Source organism: Esox lucius, chromosome 22 (assembly GCF_011004845.1).
Source record: "Esox lucius isolate fEsoLuc1 chromosome 22, fEsoLuc1.pri, whole genome shotgun sequence".
NCBI classification, from domain to species: Eukaryota; Metazoa; Chordata; class Actinopteri; order Esociformes; family Esocidae; genus Esox; species Esox lucius.
Window position 1 is genome coordinate 13,661,601 of NC_047590.1, and position 25,900 is coordinate 13,687,500.

Genomic DNA, 25,900 nt, shown 5'->3' on the forward strand with positions numbered 1-25,900 from the left:
CTGGCTTCAGTCCCCTTCCCTTGGACACGTAAGCCGGCTTTAATTTTGATTGACCACTAAGTCTCTCGGAAAGTGACTGCCTCCTTCCGGTGCCAGTCGTGATGAACGGAGACCGTTGGCTCCTGCCGTCAATGCGCCCCCCCCTTCACACACACACACACACACACACACACACACACACACACACACACACTCGATCTCTTCAGATCTGATTAGAAAGGGGGCCCTGTACTGGTTCCACAGTGGGTCAACCATCCCCGGCTAGCTGCCTAGCGACTGGCGTGGTGGGGAGGGAAGCGGCAGGGCATATGTTACGGAGGCTTCGCTGTCTAGACTAGGTAGTGGGATTACCGAACTGGGCATGTGTGGAAGACAATGCAGATTAAGGAGGCTTGCCCCCCACACTCACCCACCCGCACCCTTCTGCCCCCTGGCCCCAAAAAGAGGGCGTGAGTGGCTTCCTGGCGTTAATAAGCGTTCATTGGCCATGTGCCATGGGTATGCAGGGGTGGGTGGAGGGCAGAGGGGGACTCACACCGCATCACCGTAACAGCATTGGAAGCCTTGTCTCGGACCCGGGCGGCCCAGTGGGAGGTGGTGTGTTCGCGTGACTCCTGAACTCCCTGCCTCAGAAGCCAGTGGCGAAAGAGAGGAAGGTGCAGAGAGGATGAAATGTATTTGTCTCATCTTGGGAGAACGAGATTTCTGTGCGTTATGCCACTGTCAGTCGCGTAGGTCTTTTTAATTTTTATTGGTACAGACATAGCTGATGGCAGCTTCTTCATATTCTCAGTTGTGTGTGTGTGTTGTCTGCCTGGTCAGTTCTGGTTGACAGTTCTTTATGACATTTTCTTTTGTTGGAGCTGGGAATTACCAGGGTTCAAACGATACAATATTGTTACAATGCTGATGATGGTATTATTAACTGCCATTCTCTGGGTTCAGGTCTAGTATTGTTATTCAACAATATCAGCAAGAGAGAGTAATGACAAATACAGAGCTGACCCGTCCAAAAAACGCAAATACGACTGTATAAAGTTCAGGAGAATGAATTGGCGCCTGGTTGGCAGCTGTGTGGACGTCCATTAAATGTCAATTTAGCCTCGATCAGATCTTTGGGCTGCGTTCCGTTTTGGTGCAACAGAAGCGCATTCCTTTCCACTGGAACGACGTGCTTGCCTTGCTGCATTGCCTAGGGCCGTGGCAGTGAGTTCCGCGCATTGAGGTTCTCCCACATAGGCATCAAAACGCGCGTGTCAACGGCCTGGCGGGAAACGGTGGCAAAGGGCAAAAGTTGACCTTAACGCGGTGGCGCTGCGGGTGCGGTGGAGGTGTTACTGTGTACGCAAACCCGTCGTCCGCACCCTGTAGGCCTTTTCCCTCTCTCATCCCTCGTCCACCAAGCAGTCGTTTCTCGTGTTCGAAAAGGCATCGTCGTGTTTGAATAATGCACAGCTCCTATACAAGGGTTGGCTGTCAAGTTGCCTCATTTCTGTCCCTCTCTGGCCGTATTGGAGAGCGCTCCTTCTGTTCTGCGTCTCCCCCCCCTCATAATCCTTCACTCTTGAGTCTCCCGTCTGGCTCATTGTAGTTCGCTATAGAAGCGCCTGAAATATTCAGCTTACCCTCGACATCCCTTTGCTTGTGATTTACAAGCAGCGCCAGTCTGGATGTCTCAGTTTCAATTCAAATGTTTTGCAACAAGTTTTATTTTCTCCAATGAACCTCGACCTGCTCATTGATATTAAGTGTTTTGACATGCTTTGAAGTCAAACTCTGGCTAATGATGAGAGTTCCATAGAGATCTGACAGAGCCAACCTTTCCCGAACACTGATCCAACCATGTTCCTTTTCATTATATGAGAATTCCAGGAAATAGGTGCCCCTGAAAGAATGGTAACTTTAGCAGGTTGTCATTTTAGTACTGTGGGTTAAGAGTTGGTTAGTTTTTTCAAAGATTTGAGAAATAGTGGCTCTATTATTCTAGCATTCACCTCCCTTGGACTTTTCAACATTTTATTCTGTTGCAAAATGAAATCTAAGTGGACGGTTTGCCACTGATCAACACCAATAAGTTAATAAAATATATATAATATAATCGACACATTGTGCAAAATGAATTAGCAACATGAACAAGAATATATCGGTAGACATTCAACATCACAGAAATGTATATATTTACACACATGCACGTTCGCACCCACGCTCACCTTTCTTTACACAATTTCTTTATGTTTACTATTTCCCACATAGTAGAACAATAGTGAATACATTAAAACTCCAATATAACACACATGGAATCATGTCGTAACCAAAAAAAGTGTTGAACAAATCAAAATACGTATATATATTTTACATTCTTCAAAGTAGTTGAAGAATGTTCTACACCCTGTGGTCCGACTCATCAGATGGGTTGAGGTCGGCTGATGCGGCACCATCACTCTCCTTCTTGGTCACATAGACTTTACACAGCCTGGAGGTGTGTTTTGGGTCATTGACCTGTTGAAAAGCAAATGATAGTCCCACTAAGCGCCAACCAGATGAGATGGTGTATCGCTGCAGAATGCTCTGGTCGCCGCGCTGGTTGCGTGTTCCCGGAATTCTAAATAAATCACAGACAGTGTCGCGAGCGAAGCACTACCACGCCATCACACCTCCTCCATGCATTACGGTGGGAACCACGCATACAGAGATCATGCGTTCACCCACTCTGCGCCTTGCAAAGTAGCCTCAGTTGGAACCAAAAATCATTAATTTGGACTCCAAGGACGGATTTCCACCAGTCTGATGTCCATTTTTCATATTTCTTGGCACAAGCAAGTCTCTTCTAATTGGTATTCTTCAGTCGTGGTTTCTTTGCAGCAATTTGACCATAAAGACCTGATTCATGCAGTCTCCTTTGAACTGTTGATATTGAGATGCTTATGTGACTTAAACTCTGTGAAGCGTTTATTTGATCTGCAATCTGATGTGCCGTAAAATGCCAATTTCTGAGGCTGGTAACACTAATGAACTGATCCTCAGGTATCTCTGTGTCTTCCTTTCCTGTGGCAGTCCTCATGAGGGCCAGCTTTATCACAGATCTTGATTTGTTTTTGCGACGGCATTTGAAGAAACTTTCAGTTCTCAAAATTCTTCAGATTGACTGACCTTCATGTCTAAAATAGATGGACTGTGGTTTCTCTTTGCTTATTTTAGCTGTTCTTCCCATAATATGGACTAATACAGTACAGACTTAACGAGGGTCTTCTGTATACCAACTCTTCCATGTCATCCTGTGTATACCCACCCTAAGGAAATTAATTCTACCAGTTAACGTTTAACAAGAGCCCCCTGTTAATTGAAATGCATTTCTGATGACTGCCTCATGAAACTGATTGAGGGAAAGGAATATGCAAAACCTTCAAGGCAAAAAGCCACTTTGAAGAAGTGGAAATTGCATCTACAAAATGCAATGCAATTTAATTTGATCTGTTAACCACTTCTTTTTTGGTTGATTGCATGTGTTATTTCATAGTTTTGATATCTTCAGTATTGTACAATGTGGAAATTGGTAAAACAAAAGAAATGGCCTTGAATGAGTAGGTGCGTTCAAACTTTTGACTGGTACTGTATATCTATCTATGAATATATCTATGATCTCCACATCCCTTTGGTTTCAGCCACTCAACAGAGAGGAACTTGTTAGTTCCCCTAAAAAGGCGAAACCAACAGGTACAAGAGTTTTACTGAACCAAAACATTTATGTTCCTCTAATATATAAATTATGATGTAAAAACTTCACTTCCCACATATGCTGTGAACGTAATATATTTTTGCTTATATACTCTTCTGTCACAAGAGTCTCATTGTGCAGGAAGATGCTGTGTGGTTCAGTGCATTTGACAAATAAACCTTGAAACTTGAAACTGACAGAATCCAGCCAATTCATATTTTCACACAGACACCGCCAATTCCGATATTTGTCTTCCCCAACTGGTAATTGACCAGCCATGAATCATACCTAATATGAGAAGATCCGATGAGATCGGTCGAAAGGCCAATTAGTGGTGGGAGGAGAAGAATTTGGCCGCCCGCGCAAAGGCAGCATCCTGGAGGAAGTGGAAAACAGAAACCAGCTGCCGACAAGGCAGCAGAACTCAGAGCTCCACCACCCACTGTCATGCACTGCCATGCTGGGAGTAGTGGACGCTGGGCCAGGTCCAAGGTGGACGTGTAGTCCTGTCTGAAAGAGATGCCGGAGCACCACAGCTGTGTACCGCAGCTGCACCGGGAGCATAGTGTGTGTCTCTTTGTGTTTGTGTCTCTTTGTGTGTGTGTCTCTTTGTGTGTGTGTCTCTGTGTGTGTGTGTGTGTGTGGTAGCTCTCCTCAGCAGGAAGCGTGTTAGCTTAGGGGTTATTTTTAAGTTATCCTCCATGGGATATGCAGCTCAACCCATACTCACGCTATTGTTTTGTTTTTAGTCAAGTCCTTCTCTGGCCCCGGGTGAAGAGGAGCTTCCCCTTGTGCGCGTGCCTGTGCGTGCGTGTGCGTGTGTGAGCGCGCAACTTGTCAAATTAATTTATACAACAAGGGGGACTGACACCCACCCAAAGCTCCCCTGGGCAGGTGATGATGTCACTTCCTGCGTTGATCACGGCGTACCCCCCGTAGCCATGTCAACAGCTTGCATGTCCCGGAGGAGGGAGTGAAGTAGGGAAGGCCCCCGCGGGTCGGCCGGCCGACAGCACAGCTTGGGAAACTGACCCAGCGACGTCCGAGGTTGATTGAAGACCTTCCAGTGGTGCTGATGTAGCCTGGTCATTATTTCCTCCACAGATCTTATCTGGTTTCAAATGTGCTTTACTCAGAAGAAATGGATACAATGTCTTTTGTATACTGGATACAATGTCTTTTGTATACTTAAAAAAAAAAGTTTAAGACAACAAATGCATATACTTTAAACATTATACATTTTGTTTTACATTGGGTTGCGGGCGCTGTCACCCAGTGTGTGTGACCTATGGTTGTGAGTGCGTACATTTTCCTACCGACCTCTGCATGGGAGTCCAACCAACAACCCTGGCGTCGCAAGCACCTCGCGGTAACCCACCGAGCAGCACAGGAGCACATGAGTAACCAGCCTTGTTTGCAGTGCAGGCTACAATTTGCTTAGCGCTACACTGTCATAATGCTGCTTCATGATCCCTGTTGACACCAAACCAGTAGATCTAACCATCTTCGTTTGTAGTCTAGTCTACTATGTGCATCTTTGTGCAGAATTAACCGGCCTGGTTTGTAGCAAAGGCCTACTTGGACTGTGTTTCTTGCTTCGTTTTTCAAACGGGCACAACAGATGCTCTTGACCCTCAAGGGCCTCTTCTCATCCAACTATAAATGTTTAATCTGCTAACTATCTGTGAGCTGGGACCACCGGCAGCCAAATGAGCTCCTTCCTCCTGTCGATGATCATGTAGTTCTGTAAACATAAATAATTCATTTATTTATTCCCCAGCACAATTTTGTTGTTGTAATTCTTACATTCATTAATCGTGGTGAAGCGTGCTGAATATTCAAGGAACACGAATAAGAAAAGGGGTTAAATGAATCAACTCGTTGGCCTATATAGGCTGTTTAGTTATTCTGCAGTCTCTCTAAATTGGGGGGATGGGGGGGGGTGACTTGGGATGGATCTTCTTGGTCATTTGTAACAAGGATGACCGAGCTGCTTTATGCAGTAGTTTGGTCAGAAGATATATTAAAGGAAGCACCCCTCAGACCCACTTCCCTTATAACCTTTCAGGGGATGAAATCAATGACCCCTTTTCACTTAAAAGGACCCGTCTCTTGTGTTAGGTCACCATCTGCCAGTGGAATCCCTCCCCCAAAACAACTGACCGACCGTCCTCCATTTCGACAACATAATCTATGCCAGCTCTGTCTAAACCATGTTAAACCGTGTGGTTCTCCGTTCTATAAGGAACGATCAATTTGCAGCCACCCGCTAAGCTTGCATCCTAATCATCGATAGATTTTTTGTGTAATGTTTTTAATGAGTATAATGGTTTAGAGTTTCCATTTGCTACAAACTGTTCCCAGCTGGAAGTTGTTTTGCCAACGTAACAGACAGACACGACTAAACATCTTCAGCGGAGTGCCCTTGTTTGGAAACTGATGGTATCTTCAAACGGACAGTTATCCGCGCTGGGCTGTGCACTTGCCTCCTCACGCTTCGGCTGTTTTCATCTGGCTTAATTCATCGGCGCCCTCCCGTTGACACAGCAGAGCGACGGGGCGCTTCGAAATGAGCGCTTTCAGAGTACGCCGCTGCTCTTGCTGGCTTTTAAGCCTCACGCCCCGTTATCAAAGGATCGACAAATCACCTTGAACCGAATGTTTGAGCGACACAAAGCTTTGTCAGGGGGTGTCGCTGCTTGGCGGTAGGCTCTGCCTTGACGCAGCGTTGGCATAACGTCACCTTGCAGCCCTCTGACTTTCACCGCCTCGCCACCGTGAGGCGTTCTGCTCTCTCGTCTCCGGTGTGCTGATAACCGGGCCTGTCTGTTTTGGCCCAATAAATCATGTCATATTAAGGCATTGGGGATTATTAGTCTGCCTCAGCTGTGGTAAAGAAGAGCATGTGCGCCGTGTTCCAACCTAAGCAGTTGAGAGTGCTCGCAAGCTGACGTGTACGCGCGCGCACACCCACACCCACACCCCTACACCTGAGGCGCATGCGGTCCCATGTGTGTACGCCTCTTTGTGTGTACGCGTTGGTTACTATGGGCCGTGTTGGAGACTGAGACGAGGGGATAATAAGCCCCAGAGGACGAGGCTCGTCTCAGCCGAGATGGTCACGTGGGGGCAGGGTTACAGGCCGGCCGTGCACGCTTTCCAGCTCCTCTACTATGAGCCCTAATCAACATCCAGATACAGCTGACTGGGGGTTTTTGTGTGGCTGCGTGTGTTTGCCTATGGAACATCCACTGAATTTGCACTCAGCATGTGTGTGTACACACGCACACACTCTCACATGCTCTAAGTGAAATCCTTAGTGTCTGGGTGTTTCATAGAGTGTAGCGGTTTGGGTTATGAGTGGTTTGGCTCTCCCAGACCAGCAATAGAATGATGAGTATGCTGGCCCTTACTTAAAGACCATATATAGTTGAAACTGACCGATCCCGTGGTTGACCAGAGCCGTCCATTTAGAGGCACTGAGTGTCCCCCCCCCATCGTGTTAGTGCCTTTGTTCTCAATGTTGGGGATGGAACAGGTTGAGAACATCTGCCACAATTCCCTAGGAAATAGAACAGATCCTCTTAACTGAATGAAACTATTAAGGAGCAACATAACTATTTTACTGATGAAATAAGACAAAAGTACAGGGTGGCCTAAGTCTCTACCTCATAGGACCACGGAGACAATCAGTCAAATGTATTTTATAAAGGCCTTTTTACATCACCAGTGGTCACAAAGTGCTTACAGATACCCAGTGTGAAACCTATAAACAATAATTGATGCTCAGTGGGTATGAAAAACTCCCCAGTAGGGCTGAAACCTTAAGAAGAAACCTAGAGTGGAGCCAGACTCTGAGGGGTGGCAAGTTCTTTGATTGGCGGTGCCGGATAAAGATTATCAGAGTAAATTACCTTTTGTGACACATCTCGAGACCCCTGCTAGGGAATGTTAACTGGCAAAGTGAACAGATGCTGATTGTTTAGCATTCAGGATAACACATCTGCTCTCAACTGACATCTTCATAGGGTTCAGAATGAATATCAGAAACAATCTGTACAACGCGGTTCATGCCGTAGCCGTGGCGAAATGCAATGATGCTCTCCTAACGTCCCGACAGAAACGGCAACCTGAACGAACAGGATTGTTTTCATGTTCCAGAAGCTTCCGGGGCGTCTCTGTGCTCTCTGCTCATAGTGTTTTCCCCCCACAGAGTGTGTTTTAACGCGAGCCTCTCTGGCACAGAGGGAGACGGCCGTGTGTGTGAGTCACCACATAAAGAGAGAGGCCGATGACGCAAGCGCCACTGCTCGCCTCAGCAACCATCGCCCCATGGAAGCAGAAGCTCCTTATTTAAAATAGACCACGGGCCCATCATTTGGCCGGTCCAGTCAATGAGCTCCTTAGGTCATCTAGAGACATGCTGTGAATCGCCCTTGGCAGGACACTCGCTCATGCCTCGTGATATATGCACACAGCAACTTGACCGTTTATCAGTGTCCACTGTCCATATCTGTTATTTAGCCACGCAGAGTCGAATGATAATAGGTCTCTCTGCCACTACCATTCAGTGTAGTGTGGTCACGGTCCTGACGATAACGATACTTCCTATCATGCTACTGCATTGGTCTTTGACCGACCACAGGAATGATGTTGTTGAGTCATGTTCTTTGTTGTGGAGTGTGTAGTCAGACAACCATCGAGCGGATGTACTTCCTCGTTCTCCATGTCAGGGAGTCGTGTTTTTTCTGCATCGCCTATTTCTATCTGAACGTTCCAGAAGAGTCCCCCGCTGAATGGTCCCCCTGCTGTCCTCTGCAGCTGAAACGGGAGCCCCTTTACGCCCCCGAGATCGAAGCACTCTGGAAAACTGACTCTGTGAAACGGAACATTGTGTGGGAAGCCCCTCACATCAAACAGCCTTTCAAAGAGGAAAGGGGAAAACAACTATTGTGTCCGAGGATGGGTTTCAGAATACGCGGCGAGGGTTTCTGGGGGGGGGGGCAATGAATGCAGAGGCTAACAGCGCAGCTCGACCCCGTGTGAACCGAGAGACAGTATCCAATTGGATTAAGCTCCAAATTACATTGGGTCCTGCAGGCCTGGCTGTGGCTGTGTCCCAAACGAAATGTCGGATTCAGGGCACCGCTTCCTGCGGGGCCTGGTGAAAAGGAGTGCACAGAACTGGGTGTAGCCCGCCTGTCGGGACGCGTCGTCGGACAGCTAGATCCAGCCAGGCCGGCCAGAGGAACACAGACCGTGGATTCTTCTCCACATCAGCCCACCGATGCGCCGGGCTGCTATTTTGGTTTCTCTGGCTTGTTCCCAGCGCCCAGCGCGCTCGTCTTGAGGGGAGCGGCATGGCTAACTTGCCGTGCAGGTCTTCAGGCATTTCGGGTCAGCCTGGGACTGTCCAGTGTGGTATCAATTCCTCAGTTGGCTAAAAAGTGGCGTACATTTATTTGCATTTCTGGGCGTTTAATGTTCTTATTTGTTTGACAGGAAAGCAGTGAAAGAGAGATTTGGTTGAAAGGGCGATAGGCCACTAAGTTGCAACAAAAACATGTTCAGAACACTTGGCTTTATCCACATTTTGTTATTATAGACAGAATTTGTATTTTTGGCATCAATCTACGCACGATACCCCATAATGGTAACACGTTTTTAGAAATTTATAATATCAAATTTACATATGTATTCAGACACTTTATTCAGTACTTTTCTGAAGCACATTTGGTAGCTGCTGCCTTGAGTCCTTCTTAGCTATGCCTCTACCAGCTTTGCAGACCTGGATTGTGCAGTTTCCTCCAATTCCTTAGTTGTAGGTCTTCTCAAGGTCTGTCAGACTGGATGGGCATTATTGGCGAATTGTGGCCTTCAGGTTTCCTCAGAGATGTTGAGTAGCATTCCCAGTCTATTCCCCTCTTCCTACAGGCCTGACTGATGGGGCTGTAGAGTTGGTTGTCTGTCTGGCCAGGTTCTCCCGTCTCAGCAGGGAAATGGTCTGAATATGTTCCGTCACTGTATGTACACTGGATACAACATAGACGACAGCACCTCACAAATAACCTCGCTTAGTGCCCCCTTATTATATCTAATTTGTGTCATTCAAATTTCATACACAGCGGTGACAGTTATCAACTTTACTCCTGTGCATGACTCATAAGTACTGAGGACCCGGACTTTGCTCTCACACCGTTCTGCCGCCCAATTTAACTAGCAGGAAGACTTAAGTAGTCCTTTTCAGCCCGTCGGACAAACGCACGCGGTGCATACGCCGCCGCGGTTCGGGCCTCAACAAAGTGGCCCGACCACCTCCCGCGTGGGCGCCTGGAGCGAGGATGCTGTCTCCATGTGAGTGTTCAGCCGGCTGGCTCTCGGGGGCCCGGGTAGTGGGTGCGCGGGGCTGCCTGGATATGTGACTGGAGCGTGGGATGTGTCAGGGGAGATCAAGCCGCTGCTGACTGAGCTTATATTCGCGTGTGTGTGTGTGTGTGTGTTCTTACAAGGCACCGATGTGCTAACCCATGTCCCCCTACTTGTCAAGCTGTTCAGCACATCCACCCGCTTCTGTTACCGCAGAACACACCCACCCATGTCTCAGGGACCCTCCATGGATGGGCTTGGCTCCAACGAGATAGCAAGCACTACATCTAGATAAGCTGCCACAGATTGCTCTAGACAGGCTACATAATGAGTGAAATACAAAAAGAAGCTTGGAACCGGCTTCAAAGACTTGAGTTGGAAGACTATACAGGATTATGGTACCGTTTCGGAAGTGCAGCCATCTTTGCTAATTTGGGCTTTTGCTCCAGTCTTTTGTGTGGTGAGTGGGGACGGGCGTCAAAGCTTAAATTCTCTCTTTCATGCACCTCATATCAGTGGAGTGTAACAAGATGCAAACATTCACCAGGATTGTTTCAGCCCGACCGACGTGACCCACTTGACAATCACAGCGTAGGTCTTGGAGAGCTGGTGTCAGCGAGAATAGAGTGGCTTTGTTTGACCTAGTAATTCACAATGCATCTTTTTCTCATTGCAACAGCGCACCCTGCTGCCTGAACCAAGCATAGACAAGTTAATGCACCAATGGGATTCAGTTAGGGATTTGGGCAAATTGCTGCAGGCTTTGTTAAAAATGCCAAATATACTGATGAATAACCATCCAAATAAATGTATTAAAAACACACTGGTGTGCAATGCCGCTGGTGGGAAATTCTTTTAAATGGGTTTTCGGCTCAACTTTCTCTTTCTTACCATGAAAAAGAATTATTTCTTGGACCAGCTTTGGTTCTCAAGCTGTGATCTTTTCTGGAAAGACATAAAAGTCTTTGTTGAAATTGTTTCCGGGACACAGAATGAAAACAACATTCCCACAGTGGTGACTAATACAGACTGAAATATATGGTTCCTTCTTACAATGTTGCACTGTTCACTCAACAGAGCAGTTTGGGTGTTGTTAACACCAGGGGGAGACAAAGATATGTGGGATTCTGGAATTCAGGGGGAATGTTGGGAATGTCTCCGACTAAGCCTAGGGCTTTGAAAGTGATAGAATCCTACCACAGGCAGCTGTTTAGTTCACACCCTCTCACTCACACACTCACACTCAAACACACACATTAGAGACCCATGTAGGCTCTCAGTCGATGAGGAATTAATTTGATATATGTCCATACATACATGTCTTCATGTGCTTTCTGAGGGGACCAGTTCTTAGCATCCTAGCCTATCTACAGGGTGCCAGGCAGCTGTTGAGTCCAGTCCATTCCCAACATTGTCTGGGAGTTTGCCAGAGGTGGTGTCATCCCTCTGAAACGCTCCCATTCTCTCAGCGCTTCAGTCCCTGGCAGCGTGGGCCTAAGTGTCCGTCTCCAGGACCGTCACTGGAACCCCAAGGAGCCACTCTGGCCCTGATTATCATGTTATGTATGGAGATGAGACCCACAATGGCTCCATTCTGAGCGGGCCGCGCTACAGCTGCACGGTTCGCAGTGGGAAACACAGCGACTGCGGCTGAATTGTCAATTAGGAGCTCATTCTCACATATAATATGACAACCTGACATTAACAAACAGCAGTGAGGAACACTTGAACAGCCAGTGCCAAACGGATGCTTGGACCCCTGGGGTACCTGGCCTGTCTACTGGGGCTACTCATGACCGTAGGCTTACTGGTAAAATGAACACGAGAGATTACTTCTGAGGGAATTCAGGTAAATGAGTCAGTGGTCCAATGACTTTCAGCAGGGGGCTGTCCCACGGTTCTACCCTGTATTCTCCCTGGTCTGGGCCAGCTTGGTTCTACCCACTCCGGCGTTGGAGAATGTGGGGCACGGAGTAACTAGGCCAAGCCGCTGTCTGACATGACTTATGTATAGCCAGCCACAGATTAGTGGTGTGCTCGGGTTGTGCGCACTGTGCCAGTGCGTTTGGCTACATTGACGTTCGCCTCATGGTCAGGCTCTGTGAGGAATTTCTGAATGTAGACGTTTTCTTGGATTGTTTTCCCTCTCCTTTTGAAAAACACTAAGGGAATTATGATTTATTGTCGGGGAAACCACAAAAGGATCTTTCAGACCTTTCGCATACTTGTCCGACCGCTTTAATGTCTGTAAAGATACTTTTGATTTGTGATGAACCTAGCTTGATAAACGAAAGGTTTCAACCTTGTGAATATTAGTGTCAATTATAAGTGCAATGTGTACTATAAATAAGCGTTTTAATATTCAGAGTTTTAGTTTGCGTAATTTCAGACTGAATTCAAATTCTGCTTCCTGTGGCGTGTGGCCAATTGAAATTGAGCTGAAATTGAAATTGAAGCCTTCCCTGGTTGGTAGAGCATGGCATTTGCCAAGATGGTGGGTTTGAATTGGACTGCTGAAACTGTGAGGCCCGTTAGATTAGTATATATTATGCCTGTATTATTCTAGTTTTCAGTGTTGTGAAACAGCTGTAAAGGGGCCAGCTATGAGATGTGATTTACCTCAGGTATTAGCCAGGCTCGTATCTATTCCCTTCAGTAAATGTACCTCCTGGTTTTTAGTTCAGCATAGTTTACTACTGGTCCAAATCAGTACAATGATACCATCTCAATAGAACATACACACACGGAAATGCACGCGCACACACTCTTCCCCGCTGGCGAATAATGAATGTCTCTGCGCTCTAATGATGGCTTGTGTGTGTGTGTGCGGGCACGTGCGAATGCGCACGTCAGAATGCTGTATTCCATGACCCCTCGTGTCTCTCTTCCTGCTAAGGGGAGGAAACTGGGGTCTCTGTCTCATCACCCCTTGGTGATGAAACAGCATCAATTACACAACAGTTTGTAAAAGATGTCCTCTGACCAGCTTGGTCCAGTCTCCCAGGAGACATCAAGGCGCTGCGTAGGAGTTTCAAGTCGGGTCACGTCCGCCGCGCGCTGGGGTTCTCACGGTCCCGTGGGGAGCACCACCGGGCCTTTAAACATCTCCGTTTCCGACCCAGTTTCTCTACATTCGTTCCTCCTCCACATCCGTGAGGAAACCGTCTCACCATAGCCCGCCGCCAAAAACGGCCTCCGCGGCGTGGTGCGGCGGCTCCTGCGTCCGCCGGCAGACGTTTGGGTTTCCGGGAATAGTGTGCGGGTGTGCACGTTTTAGCGGACACGATTCCTAATTGATTCCCGATTCACAATGCGTTTTCCCCTGCTCATGCACTTGCGAAACCCAGACCGGAGACTCCCGTAATTTGCTTTTGCTATGAAATATGGACATTTACAGTGGACTTGGGTAGAAGACGCTCTTATCACAAGTGGCTTAAATGCCCTTCTCAAGGGTACAGCAGTAGATTCTTTACCTGGTCGGCTCAAGATGGGAACATTTTGTTTACCAGCTCAGTGCTCCAACCACTAGGTTACGTGGCTCCCTCTCTTCCCTGCAGATACAGACCGATGTGTCTTTGTAGTCAACTAGGGACCGCACGTTGTCTGCTGCTGTCAGGCGGAGAGACACATCCGGACAGCCATAATCTGGGCCGAGTTTCGATTGGACAAAGCTTTCCCATTGAGAAGTCCAATAATGGAATCTGCAGGCAAAGGGGGATAATTGGAATGAAGATCGTCTAGTTCAGATAATTGGGTTGACCGACTCAGCGAAAGACTGACCTCTGAGGTTGACCCCTGATGGGTGCGTGGGGGGGGGCAGGGAGCTGAAGGACACAGTGTCTCCCTCTGAGGGGCCCTCACTATAATAGTGAGAGACGTTAACAGAGATGGGTAGAGCAAACGTCCCTGCACAGTTTCTGTTATGGAGTCTATTAGTGCGCAGCCTCCATTTTGAAGCAGTCTATCTTCATGAAAATCGGGGCCAATCCCTCCTGATAACCCTTTCAGAGTCATGTGCAACTGGGTAATCAGCCAGGGACGTTTAAAAACCCCACCCTATTGACTACATTTAAAGTGGCGGAAGCCCTCAATGTCAGTTGCCACGCTAATACGCGTTATACATCCAAGTCGAGACCTCTATCCATCTCTATGGCAGTAGACCCACTATAACCAATACCGTTCATCCGTTCTGAAAGCAGCAACCAGCCAGGTGCCCTGAAAAGCAACCTTTATTTATGTCGACCATGAATGGATGGATTAGAATAAGGTTCAGAATATTTGACCCATTGTTTTATTGACATATTAAGCTCCTCTGCCCTGGGTGTTTGAATTGGAGGGGATTAGCATATGGTAAGTATTGTGCCGTAGAGATTAGGGGAAGCCTGTGTGTGTGTGTGTGTGTGTGTGTGTGTGTGTGGCACCCCTCCCCCAGGGTGACCAGCTGTCTATCCTGCCCTCCGCTGCCACGCGCTCCACTCTCTCCCCGGTTGGCACGCGACCGGTCGGCGCCATCCCCCGGGGACCCCTGCGTCGCCAAGCCCTGCCCCCCCCCCCCCCCCCCGGCACCCCCCTGCCTGCTGGGGAGGGACACTAGACCGTGTCGCCATGGTAACAGGCTTGCGCCTGGACGTCCCCTGTCCTTTCACATCTCCGGCTTCTCTCGGCCCGTTTCCTCCCGTTCCCCAAATGTATTCATACAGCGGTTCATTTGCTGCACTTGTCACTGTTCCGCTTTAAAGACTGAGTATGAGCATCTGGCACACACACATGCACACACGCACATATTCACTTTGAAAGCTTTGGTGTTTCATCCTTTCATTCTGGCTGACCTTCAATCCCCCCCCCCCCCCCCCCCCCCCCCCCCCCCATGTTATTTACACGCCAGACACGCGACAACATGCCTAACACACCAGCAGACTGTAGTCAGGCTTTGTGGGGAGATGAGGCTGATAATGGTGTGTTCAGCACAGGCCTTGCAGTTCAACTCGGTTGTCGTTGGAAACCGTAACATCCTGCTGTCCGTAGGGCGATGTCCTTTCCGCCGAGTCTACGTTTGAATAAATGAACGCTCCCTGAATTGTTGAACGAACGTCTGAAAGGCAGAAGAGCCGTTCCCTGTTCTTCCCCTGTTGCCTGGGCAGTCCTACCCCCAGTGCTGTTGTAGCGTGGGTTTGAACCTGGCCAACTACTGTGGCCCGCTGCTAAAGGTCGCTCCTTTACCTTTGCCCACTTATCTGTCAAAACAAATGCATGAAAAATGCCTCGAAAGAGTATGTGATATAGTAAGTCCTTGAGTTGACCACATGGTGGCGCCGTTAGGAACTTGAACCCCTGAGTTTAAAAGTGGTAGTGCTGCCGAGGCCGTATGAACATCTCAACCCAGAAAAACACACTGTGGAATAGACTGCTAGAGCGTGCATGCGCGCGTGTGTGATCAGAATAGTGCATATATATGTCTGTCTGTGTGGCAGAAAATTGTGCCTGTGCTATAAGCTCATGTTGGGGTTTGTGCATGTGTGAAAGCAGTGTGTGTCAGCCAGCAGGGGTGTGTGTACACCTCTCCCTGCTAACTGACCCATTTTCGCGGGCCTCTTGGGGGAGGATGAAAGGCTGCACGGCGTTTCTCTCTCCCCGAATCACTCCCTGGCTCTTTGATGAAAGACTCTCGCAGCGGGGGGGGGGGTGGGGGGGGGTGGGGGGGGAGGGCACCTCACACTGCGTGGGCCCGGTACCGCTGTGTTCTGGCTCTGTCGACGGGGAACCAGGCAGCGCGCACGCACACACACAGCCACGTACGTGACTCCAACACGGCTGTTTAATTACCGCAGGCTTCGCTGGGGTGTTTCTTTCCTTTTATTGGTGTTTTCAGTCATTCCGTGCGCGTACCTCATACAATCCGCCGTGCTCTGCTGCCTGCAGAAACGGTGTCAAATACATATTTCATGTTCGGAGCGGAGAGAGACCGGCCGAGATAGGGAGAGAGGGCGCGCGTGGGCGGAAGGGACTTGTCAGACGCACGCAGAGGGGTGTGGAGAACGGAGGGCGAGGATGCAGCAAAAGGAAAAAATAAATGTCCAGTTTCCGTGGAGCCTCCTTGTAGAAGCGCTGACCCACTAAACTCCCACTTTCACTTCCAATCAACCTGTGCTATGTTATTCAGCCAGGCCTCCTGCTCCCCCCCCCCCCACCCCCCAAACATGATGCTTCACTACCACACAAACCTGTTAGCTACGGCTCGCTAGGCTATTTATCTTAGCCGCGCTCCGAACCTCGCCTGAAGTAGACATATGCGTTGTACGATATGCAGCGCTGCCCTTTAAGTAGGGACCTGAGTTCTGCTTGAAGAAGAGGGGGGTGAGGAAGAAGAGGGAATGGGGGGTACTTGAAGAAGAGGAAGGTGAGGAAGAGGAGGGAATGGGGGTTATCTTAGCAAATGGCTGTTGGCAGTGATAAGGCCCCACTCCAGGGGATTAGGGCCCTGTTACAAGACCCTGTTAGTGTTCCTAACAGATCATCTGTCCCCACACACACACACACACACATGCCATGGGACTCCTCTGTTTGACCAATTATCCAAGCCTCTTCAGTTCGTGTGCGATGTTTGAAAGATATGTGTGTGGTGATTTGGGTGGGAGAGGCTAGGGGTTGACTGTGTGTGTGTGTGTGGGTGGGTGTGTGTATGTTTTCTTTCATTTGCTTCAAGGATGGTAGTTTGCTGACTCTTCGGCTTCACCCGTGTTTTCTCAGTTTTTCTCCCTCCCTCCCACCCATGTTTTACACTCTCCTCCACACTCCTCTGCTCCTCTGGCCTAGTGTTGGGTCTCAGACTCTCAATTACCTCGCGGGCCTGAGTTAACAATGTGGTGCGTTGTGCTGGTTCGGCACGCTGCACCTGTGTTCCACAGACAGGCCCACCCTCCCTTCCTCTCTCTCTCCCGCCAGGCTCCGACAACAGAGCTCCGTTCCCAACCCTGGGTTAATCAGTCCTGCCTCTCCGGCCCCGGCCCACTACAGCCCTCCGCTAAAGAGGGATTTTCTCGCTAAGCCTTTTATCTCAGATGAAAGTCACACTCCTGAGGGCCGTCACCACACCACCGAGAGAGGCATGGGAGGAAGTGTGGGGGAGGCAGGGGAGAGAGCCAGTGAGTGAGGGAGGGGGGAGAAAGGGAGGTAGGGGGGAGAGAGGGAGGCGGGGGGAGGGAGGTAGTGGGAGGGAGAGGGGTATAAAGGCGGGAGGGAAAGGGGAGCACCTGCTACAGGCAAGTGTGTCCGTCAGACTGGCTCAGTCACGCTATGTCTCAAGAACCCACTCCAAGTCAGCTTTTAAAACTGGAGACGTGCACTGGTGGGGAGAAGAGCACCCAATCTGTTCTATTCATCTTCTGTGGTGTCTACATTCAAATGTCTATCCATTTGAAAGTAGATCCATTTAGATTGTACCTGATGCTGAGCTTGGGAATGGATCACGCAAACCAATCCTTGACCTCTCTAATGCGTCAGTGACAACTACAGTGGGTATAGAAAAAATCACCCCCCTTTAAACTAATCACATTTTGTTGTTTGCAGCCTGAAATGAAAATGGACAAAAAACTTTTTTTTATTCAGCTGTATTTACAACTTATAACATCCAAGTGAAAGATATAATACCAACAAATAAAAAAACAGAATCACTCAGTTCGAAAAAGAATCACCCCCCTCCTAAAAATGACTTGTAAACCCAACCAGGTGTAGTTAATCACCTTCTCAATAGCACACAAAGCCAATTGACTTTCAACTGTGATCAGCTGTGGTCATTTTGATTAGCTCAGCATGAAACAAGCTTTTCCTGAAGCATGTCAGTCATTAGTAGTGCACCTGAAGAAAACAATCAACTATGGGTGGCAAGACATTGTCAAAAGATCTCTGGGATAAAGTTGTGGACAGGCACAAGTCAGGAGATGGATACAAAAATAATTCAAAGGCTTTATCAGTGCCTAGAAGCACAGTGAAGTCTAATATTAAGAAGTGGAAGGTATTTGGTACAACACAGACCCTCCCTGGGTCAGGACGTCGCTCCGAACTGGATGAAAGAGCCAGGAGGAAACTGGTCAGAGAGGCTACCATGAGGCCTACAGCAACTCTGAAGCAGTTGCAGGAATTCATGACAAGAGTGGTCATTGTGTGCATGTGACAACAATATCACAAATTCTCCACAAATGTGGCTTGTATGGGAGGGTTGCAAGAAAAAAGCCACTCCTCCAGAAAGGCCCCATACAGTAACGACTGAGCTTTGCCAAAACACACCTTGAAGATTTCTAAGGCCACGTGGAAAAAGGTGTTATGGTCAGATGAGACTAAAATTTAATTATTTGGCCTCAATGCCAAAATATATGTCTGGCGAAAATCCAATACAGCTCACCATCCAAATAACACCATTCCTACAGTAAAGAATGGAGGTGGTAATATCACGTTATGGGGTTGTTTCTCTGCAGCAGGGACTGGAGCACTTGTCAGGATATAAGGAAAAATGTATGGGGCAAAATACAGTCAGATTATTGAGGAGAATCTGCTGTTCTCTGCCAGAAAGTTGTCAATGGGGAGAAGATTTACCTTCCAACATGACAATGACCCAAAGCACACAGCAAAACTGACCACACAGTGGTTGAAGGAGAAAAAGGTGAATGTACTTGCATGGCCTAGTCAGAGTCCGGACTTAAACCCCATTGAAAATCTGTGGAAGACCGCAGTCCACAAACGGTCACCATCAAATTGAACTGAACTTGAGCAGTTCTGCAAAGAAGAGTGGTCAAATATTGCAAAGTCTAGATGTGCAAAGTTAGATGTGAAACATATCCTAACAGACAAAAGGCTGTAATTAAAGCAAAAGGTGGTTCAACAAAATACTGACACAAGGGGGTGATCCTTTTTCCAACTCAGTGATATTTTGTATTATTTTTTATTTTTTTCTGACATGTTGGTGTTATGTCTTTCACTTGGATGTTATAAGTTGCACTGAGTAAATACAGCTGAATGAAACAAAAACTGTCTGTCTTCTTTTCAGGCTGCAAAGCAACAAAATTTGATTATTTTAAAGGGGATTCTTTTCTATACCCACCGTACATACTGGATCTTCAAATTATATAGTCAGCCTATGCATTGTTCTTATACAATGTAGGTTATCCTTTTTTACTTTATTTACATTTTCAAGAAATTGGATTTGTTTTGGTCAGGGCATTGAAGGCGCTATTTCAGTGCCACACACTGTCCATCACAGTCTAGGTTCAAGCTCTGACTGTCCGGCTGGCTGACCTAATGACTAATAACCAGGCGTGTGTCCACTTGCTGATCTGAATGATGTTTCTGGTTTTCAAGTTCCGTGTGGGGAAATAACAGGAGGATGCCTAGGAGGAAGACTTGCCAGAATCTTCAACTCTCCGGAGCATGTTGAGAGTTGATATTAAAAGACAAGGTTATAGGCACATTCAGTTTCACAGACTTTTGGAGGGGAGGTAAAACGGGGCGAATGTCTATATATGTGTTTTTGTGTTGTCATAGTGTATTGAGATTGATGGGAAAATAGTAACTGTAATCAATGATGAAGTCTGTTTTTTACTCCACAAGTGGACAGTGAAGGTGTCTGAATAGTTTCTAAAGCAGCTGTATTTCTAGACATATTGGGTTTATTATGATTTAATTGTTATACCTATTTCCCCCATGAAATGCATTTGGAGTTAATTTACATTTTATTATAATAAAAAAAATAAAACTATAAATGATATCAAACCACCTTCTCAAGCTACTAGACCCACAGCAGTGTGGACATTTGAGAGTTTCGTGTTAATTGCTTTTATCGTTAGCCACCAGAGTTAATATTATTACCGACTATGATGGTTATCCAGAGCCATTCTTTACCTTTGGCAAATACTCCTAATAATTGAGTTGAAATTAAATACATTTGAAAAAAATTATTGCCTGGTGAAAGGGTGAAAAATATTAGCTGATTTATTTTTAATTATTACATTTTTTAGCATTTAATGCTAGCAGATCTTTAACTAAACCCTAATATATTTTTTTTTTATACTTATTTAAAATGTGTATACTTATTTCTAATTTATTAAAGAAAGTGTTAGGGTATAGTTTATTCTGATTCGTGCATGATGTGGCTTTGGAAAATGTGTGCAGACAGCTTCAATCTGATTGCAAGGACCAAACTAAGTCAGATGAATATTGGGCAAGGATGGACCAGATTGATTGTTTACCGTGGTAAATAATACCTTTCATTGGGTTAAATAACCAAAGGGGAGCTGGCATGCTTTTCCACCTGAAGGTTGATGATCTAGCTTTCTCTCAGACTACCCCTAGAAATTAGTTCAACCCACAAAAAGATCTGACCAGATTCAATGTGCAAAGTCTGCAACAATATAGAAGATCAGACAGGGGAAAATACCTTTTAAAGGCACTGCATGTTTAGCCTGATCTGTAATTTCTTCTTTCTCTGGCTCTGTTAAAAAATTATTTGACTAATTCAGATTTGGTTGTCTGGTCTGCCATATATAGGGAAATAAGTGGGAGTTTTGTCTCAAAAAACACACACACACTCCTACGTTTTGAGATGGCTGTATTTGCATTATTACAGCATGCGTTCCCGACAAGCGTGCCGGGAGAAGCGTGCTCCAAGTGTGGTATTTGGGAGAGATTAGGCCTGGACCGAGCGCTGCTTTTTTGGATAAGAGGAGGGAACAACATAATCACTCACAAGCACCAAACATGTCTAAAGTGCCTCAGTGTATTTTGGAACTGGGAGAACGATTAATCTTTGGGTTTATGTAACGGCTGACAAATGATTCTGTGGAGGTCATATAGTGCTTGGCTTCAGTGTGTTTGCACCTGTCCGTGTTACTGTAGAATGGAACGAACGCCTCGTTTCCTGTCACTGAGTGTGCCGTTCATCCAGAAATCCAGTAGGGAATGCCGGATTTCAGACAAGCACTGAGAGTTGATTGAAGCTTCAGTTTGCATGCAGAGGGCAGCATTGTCACAATAGCAAGTCGCTAACTTTCCACATTCCTCCTAATCTGCTGTGGTTGTCGACCGAGCCACACGCCCATGGTAGAGACTAGGATCTGAATAGGAAAAAATCCATATTGTATATCGTACTTTAAAAAAAATCCAATACACGCCAAATAAAATACATGTGTTTATGCCGTGCCTATGTAGCCGGGATGTTGGTTGTTCTGCACCTATGCTTCAGGTGCTGTTGAAGAGATTGGAACACGGGGGGGCGGGGGGGGGTGAAGCCTGCATTTCTGCTGCCGATACGGCGCGTAGCCTACCCCCGACTCCTCTTCATTGTCCTCGCACTCAGCCAATGGCTTTGGATCTCTTGAATTATTTCCGACCTCTGAGAGTGCCAGACTAATGGCAGGTAAGGTGTAGAGCTCTCTCGCCGTCAAAATGCCAGCCGCGGTTGAGTTGAAAAGTGCAACTGGGGACTGACCGATGCGCTTCCGGGCAGGCAATCAAACCTATCAGTTACATGTTGGGTGTTGTACGGATGCCGGAAACGGGCTAGGAAACGTCCACAGGAGTCCCTCTCTGGCGTGGATCTAGGGCATTGGCAATCTGAGGAAGCTCTCCTGAACCCACTGGAATGAAAGAGGGTGTATATGTTTGTGTGCGTGTGCAGCTCATACTGTGTGTGTGGACGTGGTATATAGGTGCTGATCAGCCTTCTCTAATCTCCCTTTAATCTGAGTAATGATCCCGAGGGCGTCGGGCAGGGTTGGAGTGGGTGGGGGGGGTTTGCGTCAGGGCATGAGGCGATGGAGATCTGGGGTGGAGATAAGGAGGGTAATCTCCTAACACCCACACCACCGCCCTCCCCCGAGTCCAGGGTGGAGGCTGGGAAAACTGGGGAGGGGCAGGGGTTGGTGTGGGGGGGGCAAGGTGAGAGAGACAGAGCGAAAGCATGACAGCATTGCTGAGTGCAGGATGGGAGAAGTGCTGATTTGAAAATGGTGTGTGTGTGTGCGCACGTGCGCGACAGCATTTTAGTTGTGATGCCGTTCAGCTAAGTGCATGCCAAACAACGGTTCCAACCGTGAATGATTGCACTGCATCAATAAGCACCTTTCCTAAGGGTTCACTCTTGATAATTCTTCAAAAGGACCGTTCCCAGTTATCGTGTGTGTGGGTTGTTGGCCTTGTTTTTCAGGCTTATGACAATTTGTTTCAGCGGAAGAGCCATGAAGTGATATGACAGTTGTCTGCTGTGAACAAATAGTATCTCTGGAGCACAGATCTTTGAATATCAGAGTGCTTGTGTTGGAATCAACTGCATCATTGTTCTGGGGTCCTAATTCTTTTTTCCATATTAGATTAGATTAGATTCAACTTTTGTCATTGAACAAGTACAGTACAATGAAATGCAATTAGCATCTAACCAGAAGTGCAAATAGAAGCGGGAAAGAAATGTACAGGTATTAAGTATTGTGTATGTTACAACTTGAATGTATAGATGTGCAATGAAGGCAAATGCAGTACAGATGGCAAATACTAAATGTTTAATGGAGTCAAATAGAGGAGGGCAGAAAATATACAAGTATTAAGTATTATGTATGTAACAATTGGGAAATGAATAGTTGTGCGATGAGGCAAATGCAAGTACAAATGGCAATTCTGACTGCAATACAGCAACTTAAAGGTGCAAGGTGGCTTGTGCAACTGAAATGCAGCAGTTCCCGAAGTAGACATGTATTAATATTACTCTATATTTCATTAATCCTTTTAGCGTGGTGATTCACAAACGTTTTCAATTACTCTACCACCAACATAACTTGGTTCTGCTTGGAGAACATCCTCGTGTTAAGTTTACTTGTAAGCCTATGAAGAGGAGTATTCTCAACCCCCCAGTTGATTGGCCGAGTACACCCAGGGGTCATAATACTCCTGTTGATTGGCCGAATACACCCAGGGGTCATAATACTCCTGTTGATTGGCCGAGTACACCCAGGGGTCATATTCCTCCTGTTGATTGGCCAAGTACACCCAGGGGTCATATTCCTCCTGTTGATTGGCCGAGTACACCCAGGGGTCATTTTCCTCCTGTTGATTGGCCGAGTACACCCAGGGGTCATAATACTCCTGTTGATTGGCCAAGTACACCCAGGGGTCATATTCCTCCTGTTGATTGGCCGAGTACACCCAGGGGTCATAATACTCCTGTTGATTGGCCGAGTACACCCAGGGGCCATAATACTCCTGGTTGGGAACCACTGATTTAGCAGACACTTTCACAGAGAGTGACTTATAGTAGTGAGTGTATACATTTTCACACTGACAAATAACACTGATGTAGAGTACACTCTCTCTGGTGACCTCAGATCCACATGAAAGAACAGGAGAACGCAAGTACATATTTTGAAACACATGGATTTTGATGCCATGGATTCCAGATTATTTGCTCATTGCACCCTCCTGTGTGTTTTTCAATTGTCTGTTTCACTCCATTTTACCTAGCTGATCAGCCATCGCAATTAGGTAGCATTGCTAATTACAATGGAATGTATAGGCGAACACTTATATTAATTGTTGGTTTTGATTTGGAGCTGGGTGGCATTGAACTATCTTGGATGTGGATCAGAATAGCACACCTCTAACTTTGTACAAAACTAATGCAATCAGTAACAGCAGTCACACTACGAAATGCTACAGAATAAACCACAATTCATTCATAATATAGTGAATATATTGTTTTTCTGCTTTGTGCGAAATCGTTAAGAATAATATAAAACCACCAAGGTGAGTTGGTTCAGTCTTGACTCTTGGTTGACAGTGCTCTGGGGTGGGCAATGTATTGATGCTCGAGTGCCAAATCAACACAAATGGATAAGAAAAGGTCTTAGCCATCATGTGTCCAGTTTAGGGGGGGGGGGGGTGTGTAAGAAAGGAGAAACGCGCAAAAGATAATGATATGCAGCTATGCCATGTTGTTATGAGTATAATATTAGTTGCTAGATCAAATTCCTAGTCAGCAGGTTAAAAAAAGGCAATGTGTTGCTCTTTCCTTCAGCATGTCAGCTAACACTAAGTAAAATAAGGGTTTAAAAAAAGCTATTGTTAGCTAATGCAGTAATTCCATTAATTAAAAGGTATTTTCTGGCTATGCTTATCAGAGATATAGTCAAGCATCTCATTCTCTACTCAACTCCCAGCGACACAGCTTGGACTGCACTGTAAAATCGCATAAAGGAGTAAGCCACTCCCCTTATACAGAACCACCGAAATGCTGGGAATCCCGGAGTGGATTCTAATGAACACATTTTTGATTTGAGCAACCTGAGCCTCGTGTTCAGTCCACTTTGGATGAATGTGAAATCAATGCCACAATGTCTAATTTGCTCCCGGTGGATGTAAGAATGAAACTTTTACATTTCATTTTACCATTGTAGGATTTAGGCGGACTCATTTAAATAGTATTTATTGATGTTATGGTGGTCTGATATGCCTCAGTAGACTTGTTCCTACATCTGTAAGGCCAACGCATATTTAGAATTCTTTGGGCTTTGGTTGTTATTGCAAATTCCTATGCAATCCGAAATTACTCGTAATACCTGAATAAGCCGTCTTTAAACACCAGCAATCCCAGATGCTGACCGAATCCGTTCCATTCTTTGGTGTGTTCCGCGTCGTGTTTTGCTTTCGACGGGCTGTTTCTGCTGGATGATCAGTGCCCGTCTTTTGAGTGTGTGGACGGAGAGGTGAAGTAAGAAAAAGGGATATGGGACCGTGGCAACATTTCTTAGGATAATCGTGTGTGAGAAAGCGATTGCAGAACGTTGGTTTGGGTTGTAAAATACCCCATTTCATTCTCGAACGGACACACTTGGGTATAAAACAAAGTACTAAATCAATGTTAGCGAGGCAAGCTGCCTTCGCTGCGGGAGATGCGCGTGAGCACAATGGGAGACATCGCAATAGGAGGAATACAGTGTTGCAATGACATTGTTCTACAATGATGTGAATACTGTCGTGGTGCACTTTTAAACAGTAATAAACGGACTCTCTCCTGCTGGACACCGATGTTCTAATCCCGTGACAACAATTATCCTACTTTGGAGTCGATCCTGGTTCGGGATGGAACCGTGAGCATTTTTGCACCAGCGATGCATTTTTAGAGGAAGCGAGAGAAGCCGGACATGCGCTAAATGAAGACGCTGTTCTTGTTTTGCTTTTTTGGTGGCTACAGTCATTTGTTGCCTATTTACAAATCCACTGGGATTTGAAAATACATTTTTTTCCGGCGTCGGTTTCTTGTGCCTCCCATGCCTTTCGATACGTAGCCTAAATTGTTTTATATTTAATATGTAATCATTGTATTATATTGCTAATATAAAGAAAGTGCTATTACAAATAACCACTTTTACTACACTATATCAAAGGATGCTTAGACCTAATTTGTCCATTCAATGTAATGTCTAGCAGACTCAAATAGCCTATTCAGTAGACCGTATTTCAATTCATGTCTCTAGAGAATGTACCTTCTTGACGGTAATTACGAAAGGATGGAGCGGGGAACACCTCAAAGAAAAACCGTGTATCGGATCTCTCTCACCTTGGTTAAGAAGGAGAGCTTGGAAGAGGAGGAGGGTTGCAGTGGGATCTCGGAACCGCGCCGTGTGGAGAACCCTAAAGTTGGCCCTTACCGTCGCGAGGGCTCCTCGGAGATCCAGAGGAGTTGTCTTCTCGAGGAGCTGAAAGAAGTCGAGGACGAGAACGACGAGTTCCACTCTCACAACAGCTACATGAGGAATTTCAGGACATTTAGCACCGGGCAGTTGG

General features: G+C 46.6%; 1 protein-coding gene across 9 annotated transcripts in view; it reads left to right on the forward strand.

Annotated features, from left to right (window-relative positions):
* agap1 (ArfGAP with GTPase domain, ankyrin repeat and PH domain 1) overlaps nucleotides 1-25,900 on the forward strand; it is a 123,972-nt gene that overhangs the window by 5,410 nt on the left and 92,662 nt on the right. For 5 of the 9 annotated variants that reach the window (XM_020042368.3, XM_034289497.1, XM_020042371.3 and 2 more), the window contains exon 1: nucleotides 24,807-25,900. This exon is cut by the window's right edge and continues 999 nt beyond it. The exons of the other annotated variants lie outside the window; for them this stretch is intronic. In XM_020042368.3, coding sequence (XP_019897927.2) covers nucleotides 25,594-25,900 — 307 coding nt within the window. In that variant the 5' untranslated portion in view covers nucleotides 24,807-25,593. Of the gene's footprint in view, nucleotides 1-24,806 lie in introns of those variants that run through there. 9 annotated transcript variants of the gene reach the window in all.